The following is a 14,015-nucleotide window of genomic DNA, read 5'->3' as shown; positions in this document are numbered from 1 at the left end:
TTCTCCCCCTGCCTGCACTTAACCCGGGCCTCTTGAAGTAATCGCTCGGTTCCCATGCGAGCCAAGGCGCTGAAAAACCCCCCAAACTACCTGCAATTAGAAATTGCCGTAAATGCCCGAGATAAGAGGTACCAGAGTGTCAATTCCGGCTGTCAATCAGGGAATCCATCAGGCCACCCAAAGAATTGCAAATTTGATTTTTTTAATGGTAGTAATTAAAAATCGAAATTCTTCCCCCTCTCCCTCCGCCGAGCACAAAACGCCCCAGAAAACGCCGGGATGGAAAAATCCACCCCTCTGGCGCGGAAGGCAAGCGGGCGGCCCCGGCCCCGGCCCGGCCCCAGCCCCGGTACCGGCCGCCGCGGGGAACCCGGCCCCGCTCCAGCCCCGCTCCCGGCCCCGACGGCAGCGGCGGCGGCGGCAGCGCTCACCTTGCCCGCCTGGGCGCCGGCCGGGGCGCGGCGGCCAGGGCCCCGGGGCTGCCCGCCCCCATGGCTCCGGTGCATGGGGCGGGCGCGCCCCGCTCCGCCCGCCGCCGCCGCCGCGCTCCGTGCCCGCGGGCGGCGCGTCCCGCGGCCGCGGCAGGAAGGGCGGGGAGCCGGGCGGGGAACCGCGCCGGCCCCGCTCCCCCGCCGGGGGCGGCCGCGGGCCGGGCAGGAAACGGCGCCCCCCCGCCGCGCCCCGGGGGCCGCCCGCCCCGCCGGGCCCCGCTACCTGCGGCGGCGGCACCGGCGGCGGCACCGCCCGCGGGCGCGGCGGGGAGGGGGCAGCCCGGTCCGGCTCGTCCCGGTCCTCCCCCGCCGCTGCCCGCCCCGACGGGGCGCACGGTCCGGGCCGGCCCCGCAGCCCCCCCTCTGATCGCGGCAGCGGGGATCGCGCCCACCGCCGCGGCGTCTGGCCGCCCGCCGCTGCCCGGGCTTCATTAGTAACCTGATAATTCCCCAGCAAAGCCCCGGCAGCGGTGCCACCGCCGGGTAATTGCAGGACGGTAACGTGAGCTGATGGCGGCCGGGGATGGATCCTCGCCGTTATTGATTGTGACAGCTAAATTGTTAACCGAGAGGGAAATCAGATGAAAGCCATTTTAGAATAAATACAAGGCATTAGGTTTAAACATCGAGGTTGCAGGAAAGCCCGAGAAACCCCCAGGAAACGGAACCCAAGGCCTGCCAGCTTGTCCTCCCCTGTCCCCAGCTCCACAGAGGCCGAGTGCGGGGGGACACAGACAAGTGCAGAGGCGAGATGCTGAGAAAGGACAATTTAAACCCTTCGTTCTCAGTGGTAGGGTTTGAATTAGCTCTGGCTGCTCCAGAAGAAACACGTAGGAGTTTTCACGGGCGCAGCCACGAGAGCTGTCTGTCCCCCTACGCAGCACTGGTCGCGGCAGGGCCGTGTGGGGTTTATTTGCACCCCCAGAGCGATGCTGGGCTTGGCAGCCATGGCTCAGCACCACGCAGCCAAGCAGATGCTTGCACTGCTCTCATGATTACAGACCCAGCTCTCCAGTCCCTGCAAAGCCAGAGCAGGCTCAGGAATGGGGTGACTCCATCCCAGCTTCTGCCCTTCTCCAGCCCTGGGAGTAAGTCTTGGCTCTGCAGGGTCGGTGTCCTGCTCTCACTGCCTGCTGAGAGCAGACACATCTCACACATGTGCATCTTGCACCAGGAACAGGGCCTGGGCAGTGACTGGGGAATGCAAAGCACTGGAGCTAACAGGTATCAGCCCTGAGTCCATCCCTGTTCTTACCCCTGTGTGCTCCCTCCACCAGTGCTGGAGTTTGTACAAGGCAGCAACAAGGTGGCAGCGTGTCAAGCAGCAGCTCGGCCAGAATCCCAGAGTTTGGGGTTGGGAATGTTCTGTGCTCCCAGAGTGAAGATTCCACGCCTGTCCCAAGCGAGGGACTGTCACCACAGGCAGAATGGTTCAAATACCAAGGAAAAACCCACACTGTGGCCATGGTGAACATCGCCCTCAGTAACCCCACCTTGCTCACATGGATTTGCTGGAAATACAGGGGAAGCAAGGAACTCCCTCAGAGGACAGGAGTGGAGGCTGGAGGTGAGAATCAGCCCAATTCCTCCCCACAGGAGCCAGGCACCAAGCCCAGCTCTGTTTCCCACCACCAGCTGCCACCCTCCCTACTCACGGCTCTGGCGCCGGCCGCAGCGATGCCGCGCTCCCCGTCTCTTTTACAACGGTCTTATGCAAAGTCCCAGGGTTGATGCTCATGAAAAAAAAAAAAAAAACGTTTCTGAGCATTTCCCTCCTCCCAGCTCCAGGGTGAGGAACTCTGGGCTCACTGCGCTGTCGGGAAGCCGCAGGCAGCACCAGCGCCTGCCAGGCCGGCGGCAGCAGGAATGACCAACACAAGCACCGACCTGCAATAAAGCTCCCCCAGGTCTGAGCCCGGCCGAGCAACAGACAAGGCACTTCTGTTAGCCACCACGGCAGTGCAGAGAAATAATTAAAAAAAACAAGACTGATGCTATTGTACCCGGGTTCTGTCAGTGGACTTCGGCTGATGCCAAGCATTTACCACCCTCACTCACTTCCTGCTTGCCACCCTCGGCTTTCCTGGAGGAAAACATGCATTTTAAATGTTTATTTAGAGCTGTAAGAATTTCAACAAATTGTATTTAAATACAAATAAATACCAAAGGATGTTTCTGATGGGAGCACAGCCACACACCCATTTGAAGCCAGGTATCTTCAGGTATCTTCCTAATGGGAACAGAATTCAGAGCTGTTCTAAACAACGCAGATACAGACCCGGAAACTACAAATGTTAGAGCACGCCGGAACAAACACAGGCTGTTCACAGAGGAATGCAAACGGGTGTCACTGACATTTAGAGGGGTACAAACTCCCAAGAAAACTACTTTTCCCTCTACTCAGGTACCCAAAAACCAGGAAACAAACATTAACAGCACAAGACCTACTTTAGAACAATTGAGGCTTTCAACAATCCTCTGCCACAGACAGGCACGGCTCCGTTCCAGGTGCTCGGTTTGGCAGCAGGAAGCCAGCCCTGCCTGGAGGAAGGTGTGCTGCTGCTGCAGGAATACAAACCTCCCCGGGCTGTGCCACTGAGCAACTCCTTCCTGCACAAACTGGGGCTCTTCCCAAATTGTTTTCCTCCTCCTGCTTGAGACCACCATTAACCAGCTTGGGGGGAGCAGCTCAAGAGTGACTGATGAGGTCTGACAGGACTGGGGAGGGAAGATCAGAGCAGTGTCACCAGGACATGAGATCTCTGACATCCTCCTGGCACATGCAGTCACAGCACTGTGTGCACAAAGGAGAAAAATGCTGCCAGAAAATGTTTTTTCCTTAGATTTCTATTTTGCAGACATTTAGGGGGAAAATGTGCTGATGGTTCAGAGCAATGCCTCCCATCAGATCTGTGGATTTGGCCCCTGGAGCAGTCCCAGTTCACCACAAACACTGGTGCCACCTCACACCAGAGGCAGCTGACCACCTTTACCAGCCCGTGGAAACCAAAGGTGGGCAGGACAGGGGGCAAACACCGAGTTCATGGCTTGCAGATGTCTCAGAGGCTGCAGTTACTCCCACACTGCCACACCTGGCTCATGAGGAGCTGCCACCACCAGGGATCACTGAACACAAAAGCCAAAGCTCAGGGCACAGCACAGACCTCAGTGGGGTGTAAATACACTGATTCCTACATGCAGGCACACACCTACAGCCTAAATGACACTGAAAATACCTGTGCTGTGTCATTACCATGTCATAAAGTAACACTGTGGAGTGTGCAAATCAAAATGCAAAAATAAATTTGCCTTGGTGCATATAAAATATTGCATGCACAGTTACTAAAGGTGTTGCAAGATCTATTTAAAATGAGTTTTATTGAGATGAAAAAGTTTTTCCATTATAACTACAGCATGTTAATCAAAACCAAGTGCTTCCCCTTCAATTAAAACATGAATTGGAATACATTTTGTTCAAAAATACTTTAAAAAGTAATCAGTTAAATGGAGTATTTTTGGATGTGCTTTACTCCGAACGCTGGTTACTGTTTCTAATCTGGCTAATGAATGCACACTAACGAGAGGTTGCCTTTGTGTTCATCAGAGGCTTTGAAGGGAACCTATTTCTCTGAACAGCCTTCAGCTGTGAGCTGCACAGGCAGGAACATGCAGACCCTCAGGTGTGACAGAGGGCTGTGCTGGCCGTGCCCTGCTCAGGTGGCATTGTCCTTCCCACTCTACAAAAGTACAAAAGCATTGGAGGACTCCAGGTATACAAAGCAGTGTTTCTTGCTACCATCATCCATTCATAAGCATCATCTTCTGGATTTCCAGGCAGCTCTGGAGTAAGGAGTAGTCCTTTTCTTATCTGGTGGTTTGAAGTAAGAATAAACAGGTGCTGCAGGATATTCTGCGTCTGGATTTTCTGCCATCATTTTCAGCTTGGCTTCAATGGCCTTGATTTTTGCACTGACACTGGAAGGAGAAAAAGCAGAAGGGAAATTGAGCTTGATCTTAGCATGAAACCCAACTACAGAAATCCAGAGATTCTGCTGACATGAGAATCCTCCCTGCACAAGGAGGGGCCAGGCAGCCCCCACTGCTGCAGCCAGAGCGAGGCAGGAATGCACTGCCCAGAGCCCACACTGCTGCATTGCAACCTCTGCACTGGTTTGCTTCTCCAGGAGACACCTCAGCACCCCAAAATAATGTCCCCTGCACATATTCAGTGCTTTCTTGAGGACGCTGAGTGAGACAAGAACACGGCAAGGCTTCCTACTTCATGTGAAATGATGTCATTTCAGGAGGTCTGAGCATGTGCAGCAGAGCAGAGCTCGGAGCAGGCTGCTGGGAACAGCAGAGAAATGAAAGCCAGACTTCCTCCCAGCTACAGCCTGCTCGGGATGGGAAAACCCCTGACTCTAATTAGGTCAGGAAGAAACATTATTTCAGCATTAGCAGGGTTTATCCCAAAGGGAGAAGCTATCCTAGGTTACACCCCAAATTCCTAGGACTTTTGTTATTCACTATCCTCCACTGGGTATGGACGGGGAGGAATGTTCCTGTCCCCACTGTGGATTCTTGCACCATCCATCCTCACTAGAACAACCCCTTTGTGCCACTGATGCAGTTAACAATCTGCATGACTCAAACCCCTCTGCTCTTTCCCTCCTAGCCTGTTACTTCTGAATTGCAAGCTCATTTTATCTCTGGGCAAGTGCATTAATCTGGTCCTGGTTCCTTACAGGGTTCCACTGACAGAAGACAGAGGAAAACCACACAAACAAACTGTGAATTAGCAAAGCAGCTACATGCTTTAGGTAAATGCAGTGGTTGGAGAATTTAACCACATCCCACAGACAAGACCTACGGGCAAAAAAACACTGGCAAAAAAAAAATTAAAATTAGTTTTACGTGAAGTACTACCTGTGACTTTGTTTTAATCTTCTGCCACTATTTTGGAACTTCTTGCTCGTAAGCATTTTGCTGAATCAAATTAGTCCAGTAAAAACCCAATTCACATGAAGTGCAGAGATTCTGGCCAAAGGAGCTGGAGTGCTATACATTCCCAACCCCCCACCTCACCTCCTACCCTTCCTAGAACCCACTGGCTTTGCACGTTAGAAAATAAACTTCCAGTCTGAAGTGTCCCACATCAAGTGAGCGACTTCACAAACATTACCCTTTCAAAATCTAGCTTTTTTGCTGTGCTAGATTTTTAACACCAACAATGCCAACAACTCTAAATCTTACTGAAATGGAAGAAGTTGATCCCCTGCCAGTCCCACAGCAGGGTCACCTCTCACCCAACCATCTCCTACCTTAGGTTGGACTGGGGCGGCTCCGTGCTGGAAGATGGCTCCAGACTGATTGGAAGGATCTTCTCATTTTTATTGTGATCATATCTCTGCAAGCAAGAGACCAAGGACTGAGTCAGCTGCAATTAGGAACAAAGAAACATTTCCCACAGATGGACTTTAAAGCTGGATTAACATCGCCTCAGGTTTTGTGGAGCTTTTGCTAGGAAAGATTTTGGTGGCCAAACACTGAAACAAACCCCAACCACAATATTTGGTTAGTACCAACGTGGAATGCAGGCTGCATACTGAACAGTTATGTGCATTGTACTGTGGATCCTTAAACCTTATCCTGTCACTTCTTGTTCCCCTCTACATAAGGCAGGAAGCACAGATGGTAAACTTGAAGGTAACTACTGCACTGTTTGCTGTGCTCTTTATGTGCAGAGCCAGAAGGTAACCCAAGCACACGGCTGCACAGAATTGGGCAGTCCTGGCAGAAAAGATGGGAAGGAAAAAAAAATCAGTTAGGAACCCCCTCCTTTCTGTAGAAGGCAGCTTGTGAGTCTGTCATCTCTGTGGGCAATGGGCCTCCTGAACTATTTGCAGTGTTCTGCTTCCTTATTTCGCTTGGCACAGAGTCAGGTTTGTTTTTCAGCAGAGCTGCTCAAACCGACAGCGTCTGGTGAGCCTTGGCCACTCATCTCAGAGCTGCTCAGCACCGTGCTGGTCTTGTCTAAAACAAACTCCTGTTACAATAAGCCAAAGTTTTGTGCTGTTAAGTCTTTCCATTCAGGGATTGGAAAATGCCACGTGAAGCGAGGTGATTATTTATGCATGTTCCTCCCCAGACCCCAGAGCAGCTGGGCAGACACTCTCTCCTCCAGCTCAGACTCCTTTCGTGGCCTGATCATTCCTCAGGCATCCGGAAGCACGTGGCTCTCCAGTAGCTCCAGAGACACAGAAAATGGAGACTGGATTTGCACAAGCTTGGGTGTGCTGGCAAGAGCCCTTGAAGTCAGTAACTAAAACAATGTGGTCTTCAACAAAGATACCTGGTCTGGGTTTTTAAGCATCCAAAACAGATGCACTAATATACTTGATAAGACAAAGCAGAAAGCTGCTGGAAGGATAATCAACTTAAAAGAAAACTACCCAAAGGAAAATAGCAACAGGCATCTCCTCTCTGCCTCCCCCAAAATCTGTTTATCTGCAAAAAAAAAGTTATTGAAAATACATTGCTTTATCAAATACAAGATAGTAAATAACTGTAGGAGAAACAAGACAAGAATTTAAAAAAATGAAAATAAGGATGTTCCAGAAGGAACTGCCTAAGTCAATCTTAAAAACTTGATTGTTTATGTGATGGAGCAAGGAATAAAAGGATATTTAGCTTAGATGCAGAGTCTGTTACTTTAAAGTCAAAACTAATTAGAGCTGCTGCCACATAAGTGCTTTCAGAAGTGGAACCAAGTAACACAGTAACCGGTAATTGGGAATTTCCATACCTCTCCTATGCAAAAAAACCACAAAGGGAAGGATTCAAACTTCCAGCCAATTACTCACTAAGTTTGGGAAAAGTTAAAACATGGGCATTTATAGAAGTAATCTGTTCACACTGCTCTGAGCAGAAACCCCCTCCCAAAGAACCCCAGGTTAAAGGGCCTGTCCTCACTCACAGCTAATCCAGCACAGCTTGGGTAGACAGCAAAAGCTGCAGATTGTAAACATCAACTCTCCAAGTTATTTCCTAGAACAGACTGAAATTATTTTGCCAGGCCAAGACTGCCTTGATAAGAAGGCTTTATTATTAAAGCTTTTGAGTTTTGCAAACTAAAAGCAATTCTTCCTTGCAGCAGCCAGCTTACCTTGACTTGTGCGTGTGCCCACCGCACCACCAGCTTCTTGGAAAGGGCCAGCTTCCCATTGAGACACTGGATCGCCTTCTCTGCTTCCTGCACAGGAAGACAGCTCCATAAACAAACCAAGCCTCTAGTCAAAACCCACTCACATGGAAAGAGCCCTTTTTCCTTTGTTATTTAGCCTACTGACAGCACAGAAAGTTTATCGCACTGTATCCCAATCCAGGGACACCTTGGAAAGGCTCCCAGCAACCAGACTTTATCTGCCTGGCTGCTCCACCTTGCTGTGAATAATTTTGTAGATGCACAGTGTTAGGGCTCTTCTGACATCTTTATCAGCTGCAAAATGGACCAAAGAACTGGCCCTTTTTAGCATTAAAAGGCAGGATTCAGGAGAAGGCAGCAGAGGACAAAGAAAATCACTATTGCTGCTTCCAGGAGCAGTCACAAAGTGGCTGTGACAGAGAAAAGCTGCTAGGATCTGTGGGTTTGTGTAGACAAAGTACTGAATTTAACCTTTCCTGTTGTAGTTTTGGATTAGCATTAAAAAAATGGGAGAGAAGTCAGTCATTTATATCAGAACTTTAGATAAAAAGCAACTTACCTGTTTGGTTTCAAAGTTGACAAAACAGTAACCCCTGGGCTGCCCTTCCAGAGCACCAGACTTGTGGAAGAGGAAGTCAAATTGCTTTACTTTGCCAAACTTCTGAAGGAGTTTGAGGAGGTGGTATCTGAAGGGAAGAAAAAACATTTATGACATGTTTCATCCCACTGACAGTGAGGAGATAGAGAGGAACCCATGACACACACAGAGCTCACACTCAGCTGTGTCACACACACATTCCCAAATCCCTGCAGAGGTGGGTGCCCTGTGCAGCACCCCTTCAGCACCCACAGCTCTGAGCAGCATTATCAGTGACTTTCCAAAAGCCCAAGGCACAAAGTTCCCTCCCAGCAGTGCCAGCTGAAGGGCAGAGAGATCTCTTAACAGCTGCCTTTTGGACAATTATGCAATGGCTCCCAAGGGGTTTGGGAGGGCTTTGCCTCCTGCCTCACTAAGTAACTCCTACTTTTAAGTATAACCCTCCTGTCTCCCCCTCTCTGGCCCTGATGTGACCACCTGAAGCTCCATCCCCTGTACTCCTGTCCCAGCACAAGCACTCTGAGCCCACAGCACCTGCATCCCTCAGGACCCTGCTCCTCCTGCTGCCCTCCTTCTCCCAGAACAAACCCACCCCTGCCCTATGTGAGTGCTCTGGCAAGGACACCCCAGGGCACACAGACATGTGCCTGGAAAAGATGAGGATGCAGAAAGACAGAAGAATAAACAGAACAACCTGCAACCAGGAATTGCCAGGAGGGCTCAACAAAAAAAGGCACCAGCCAGCCCTCAGTATCATCCAGCCTAAATCTGCCAGTGCTTCTGGCTCAGACAGCTTTTCAGTGACATGTTCATGAAAGTCAGACACTTTTGTAGCCAATTATCTTCCTGCCATCCAGTGGGGAGTGTGCTGTTTCCAATAAAACCGGGGAAAGCCAGAGTAAATCTGTCTGCTTAGTATCTGGTGCATTGAGCAACTTAAAACAAGGAGCACACATGCTGTACAGGCCACACCTAATCCTGAAAGTTCTTTGCAGCTTTTTTTGGTTCCCTGGGATTGAAGTGTTTAACAACACTGGCTGACCTAGGAGAAAAGTGACACTTATTGCTCTGACCTTCACTGCCTGACCCCATCCCTGACATTGAAGAATTATTTAAGTGTTTAATAAGGGTGTCTTAGTCAGGACTCATCTCCCGAGCAGCTGTATAGTGTTTGTTAGCAAACCACACAGTCCAACCCCAATTTTCAGTGTTTAAGGTAACACTCAGTGCTCAGAGAACCTACCAGGATAACACCAGGCACCAGAGGAAACCTCCCATGTCCAGACATGAACGGCCAGTAGTGGCCCAAGACAGCCAAGTGCACAAGGCAACTACAGGCACTGTCCAGATGGGAAGGGCAGACAACATTTTTCCTAATAAAGCCTGATAGGATGTCTGAAAAGAGCCTTAGCCCTTTGTTAAGCTTCAGAAGCCAGGCAAGAAAGTTCCAGGAATGTGAGTCATCCCACAGGATGGGTCACAGTGGACATTCAGGATGTGCACTTTTAAAGAGGTGAAGGTGCAGCGTGTGTACAGACGAGCAGTGCAGAAGGGCCAAGTGACCCCCCAGGGGAACACACACATTGTCATTGATTATGGAAGGCTTCCTACATCCTTTGGAATACCTATGAGCTCTCAAACTGCTCTGAAAGCAAGGGGAACTGGGAAGAGCAGGGCGAAGAAAAGGAGCTGATTACACAGTAGCCAAATTTCACCACCTCACACTTCCAAAAAGCAGACACAGATGTACAAGTGAAAACACTGACTTTGGAGATGTGATGTATAAAAAACTCCACATGTTGGACTTCCAGAGCCTCCAAAATATGTAAACGCACCTCAGGTTTGTTTCTGTAAACACACTGCTCCAAAAAGCCCTCGGAATTTCAGCAGTATGGAAATAAAGTCCTTACCACCAGGATGCTGTTCCCCTTCTGGCCATTACAGAGGCAGGGGAAGGGCAAGGAGGAATCTCCCTGAATTCTGCACTAAAAAAACCTCTTTTTTGGCAGCTGCCTTGCCAAAAGGAACTCTTTGTGGGTGTTTTTCTTTTTTTTTTTTTTTTCCTGAGAGCATCTGCATTCAAATAATACCTTCCTAGCAGTGAGGTGATAGTTCCTCCTTTAAAACAATTTTCATCAACAGTCTAGAAGTAACTTATGTCATCTATTTTGTTTAGAACCCTTTTTCCAACCGTGCCTGCAATTTTACAACTGCAGGTCACCTCCTCTCCGTGGAGCAGCTCAGAAATCCTGTATAATTAATGTTTTAGGCTGTGATTACGGTTTGTTATTGTTAAAATACTGAGGGCATTAACAGTAACTTGACAAGTAGTTCTTCAGGCCAAGAGGTACCGTCATGGAAAACTTGAAGCCTTATTTAAAAAAAAAAAAAAAAGGTGAGAAGATGTAAAAAGCTTTACTATGGCAACAACGTGGGTCATCCAGAGCTTGGAAGTCGTTGGCACCGCTGCGGCCCCAGGGCCAACCTCCATCTCCACTTCCTGTCATCTGATGTGGATGCGAGACAAACCTGCAGCTCCCCCGTTTCCTTTTCCTCCTCTCTTCCTCCTGGCACCCCGAGCGCTATTCAGACGCAGGCAAGGCTTCCTCTGAACAATGCTGTCCCAAGGACCCCGCGCGGGGACCGGGCCACATGCAAAACCTATTATTGCGAGGAATTCTGCCCCACTGGGATCTGCCAGCGGGGGGCTGTGACAACAACTTGTGCACACATTGTTTTCTAGGTGAGACTCATCGAGATGGGATCCTCGACAAGCAGCACGGCGGCTGAGGAAGTTCAACGCTACTTCATACCCGTGGAAAATGAATGAGCATTGAAAGGCTACGGGAAACCAGATCATGTGAAGCAGGGAGCTGAAAATGAAATCTCTGCCTGGCCAAAGCGCTGGGAAGTCTCAGGCAGCTTTAGGAACAGGAACGGGCAGAGGAGGCAATTCTAGCCCACCTGGCACACGGAGACAGAACTGAACTAGGTGGCTTTGCCCCATGGGGTGGGAGCACTGAGGGGTGAGGAGATCACACAGCTGAGCCACAGCACATGCCCTGCCCTGCCGTGCAGCTGGGGCACAAATGATGGTGGTGACACCAAACCACGAGGAACCACCTGCTGCCATCCTTGTGCAGGGATCTCACGGCTTCCAGAGCACCTGGAGACACCATCCTGTGTCACAAGCAGCTGTGAGGTCCCCTGGTGCCAGGTGTCCTCCTTCCAGCTGCCGAGAACACACTCAGGAGACTCCCAACACCACCTGCTCCCACAGGCAGACGATGTTTTAAGGGTGCTGGATGAAAGAAGCCACCCACAACCACCAGCAGCAGAGGAATGCCCAGCTGAAGAGCCACCACAACCCAGTGCCCAGGGCATGTCAGCACCCCAGCTGAGTCACAGTCACTCGGTGTGTGCAATAACCTCCCAAAAGCACCAGCTTCCAGGCTGTAATTTGTAATTTATAAATGCTGCTCCTGCAGCTTGTGCTCCAATGTGTACATTGCCTATTAACTCCCCAGCACTTGACTGCAGCTCTGGTTTGCTCTTGAAATGGAAGTCTTGGATTGATTCAAGACTTTCTGATCTCATTTCTGCTCGAGAGTGTCACAACCACTTATTAACTCTGCCAACGACTCAATCCACCTTACTCTGTCTTAAACAAATCCAACATAGAAATAACAAAGGCAGCTCTTTAAAAAACAGATAAAAGCAGCAAATGCAGAAACATTTCATTTTCAGGAGTTTGATTTAGCATGTGAGTAGCAACCTCAACAGGAATAATTCAGAGGAACAACTAGATCTAGAGATGTAAGCCCTTAGCATGAGAGAATAAGGGTCAAGATGATTTATAGAAATTTACTGACCACATATTTTCTTTACACTGACAATGTGTGAAAAGGAGCTTCCTCTTCTTTTATTCACAAGGAAATGGAGATACAACATCATTTGCAGGAGAGAAGAGACATTTTAAAGCAAAACAAAAAGCAAGACACAGAATTATAAAGCCTGAAATTAGCACCAAGCACTGTCACTCATCACTGGGCAAACTTTAAACATTTAGCAGCATGGAAGCACTCTAGGTTTGAGAACCCTGGAGAAACCACCAAAATCACTTCATCCAAGTGATGAAAACAGCAAATTTTGCCACATAAACCTATTACTTCTCTGGCCAAGACTAAAAGGAACTACCTACACTGAAAGGATCTACAGCACTGAGGATCACCCTGAGCAGTGAAGGATCCAATGCACCCACACCCTCCTCTCCTGCCCTCACCCTAACCCAGCCCCTGAATCCCTGAGGACCCAGCAAACAACACTCGAGAATTCCTGTATCTAATTTCACGTGGTCAGTGAATGTGGACAAACCACAGCGGCAGAGCTGTGGGACAGAAGTGGTAATTAATGCAGAAACCTCCCAAAGCTGAATGGCTGAAATCACAATGCATTAATGATTCCATTTAGAGGCTATTAGGGAGCCGCTCTGCTCAGATGAACCACGCTCAGAATAAACCCCAGCACCTGCACACACACAAAAAGAACCAGGAAGAAAAAGTATTCCACGACGGGCATACACAATAGTTAATCAAAAATGCTTGTTTGTTGTGAGTGTGTAAAGCCCAAATTGTTTTGGTTTGCTTTCCTTTTTATACAACCTAGTGATTTCACAGCACCCTATCCAAATATTGGACAGCACATCACATTCCCTTGACAATTTAGCTGTTCCAATGTTATGCTTGCGCAGGAGATAATTATCCATAGCCTGGAGAAAACATGAAATGCTCACACACACGTTTGATTCATGCATTTACCCCCCCTCAGCAGCCACTCCCACCTCCTCACCATCCACTGCTGCAGCGTGAACTCACACCCAGCAAAATACAAAACAGAGCTGTGGTTTGACACAGACGCCCCTGTCAGGTCTGCCCTGCCCACCTTCATTTCTCCACCGGCCCCAACCGCTCTGGGTACAATTTCCAGGGCTGTGCCTTGCTTTACCATTGTTTGCAGCACTGTCACCCCGAAAGTCTCCAGATATTCGACATTTCCCTAGCTTGGAGAACAGGGATGTTTTCAGCCCCCGGGGGGCTCCCAGCCCCAGGGGTGCTTCAGGGGGGGAGTTCAGGACCTGCCTCCGAGCCCCTCGGTCCAGGGAGGACACCCCGCTCACAGACACGGACACACCACAGCGATTCCTGCCCGCAGCAGCAGCAGGCAATCCGCTCGGCCGCGGGGCAGAGCGAGGAACCGGGAGCGCTGCAGCAGCCTGTGCCGCCTGCCGGGCGCGGGGGCACCGCCAACACCCCGGAGAGCCGCTGGCACCGGAGGCCGGGCAGCGCTCGGGCTAACGCTGGCCCTGGGGGCTACCGGGGCCGGGGAGGGGCGATGCGGCACCGCCCGGGAGGGCTCGGAGCTGCTGCGGGAACACGGCCCCGTCCGGGGCGGTGCCGCTGCGGGGCGGTGCCCCGGGGGGGGGGGGGGGGGGGGTTCCGCGGGTGCCGGCGGCGCCGCGGTCACTCACTCGGTGATCTTGGGGTCCAGGTTGCCGATCCAGAGGCGGTGCCCGTCCTGCAGCGCGCCCTCGGACAGGATGGAGGCGTTCTCCAGCGGCAGCGCCTGGCGGCCCGGCTCCATGGCCGTGCGGCGGTGGCGGCCCCGGGGGCCGCGGCCGCTCCGTCCCCGCGCAGGCCTCGCCCCGCCCCCGGCGCCGCTCTAG

The 14,015-nt window shown here is 50.8% G+C and overlaps 1 protein-coding gene across 1 annotated transcript; it reads right to left on the bottom strand.

Annotated features, from left to right (window-relative positions):
- Positions 1 to 3,850: 3,850 nt before the first annotated feature.
- On the bottom strand, positions 3,851 to 14,010 carry RBM18 (RNA binding motif protein 18). Its single transcript, XM_053996172.1, has 5 exons — positions 13,821 to 14,010; positions 8,255 to 8,381; positions 7,657 to 7,743; positions 5,813 to 5,898; positions 3,851 to 4,466 (listed from the first exon to the last, which is right to left on the bottom strand). Exons 1-5 carry the CDS (start codon positions 13,931 to 13,933, stop codon positions 4,307 to 4,309), a joined length of 573 nt encoding a protein of 190 aa, XP_053852147.1. The 5' UTR covers positions 13,934 to 14,010; the 3' UTR covers positions 3,851 to 4,306.
- Positions 14,011 to 14,015: the final 5 nt, after the last annotated feature.

Source organism: Vidua macroura, chromosome 21, assembly GCF_024509145.1.
Source record: "Vidua macroura isolate BioBank_ID:100142 chromosome 21, ASM2450914v1, whole genome shotgun sequence".
NCBI lineage: Eukaryota > Metazoa > Chordata > Aves > Passeriformes > Viduidae > Vidua > Vidua macroura.
Note: the sequence above shows the minus strand (reverse complement) of the source record. Positions and strands in the feature narration are given on the sequence as shown.

Bases quoted from the DNA above. Each gene is read 5' to 3' on its own strand.
- RBM18 (XM_053996172.1), bottom strand. From the start codon at position 13,933: ATGGAGCCGGGCCGCCAGGCGCTGCCGCTGGAGAACGCCTCCATCCTG. The intron at 8,382-13,820 runs GTGAGTGACCGC...TCTTCCCTTCAG, and splicing joins CTGGACCCCAAGATCACCGA to ATACCACCTCCTCAAACTCC. The intron at 7,744-8,254 runs GTAAGTTGCTTT...CTTCCTGTGCAG, and splicing joins TCAACTTTGAAACCAAACAG to GAAGCAGAGAAGGCGATCCA.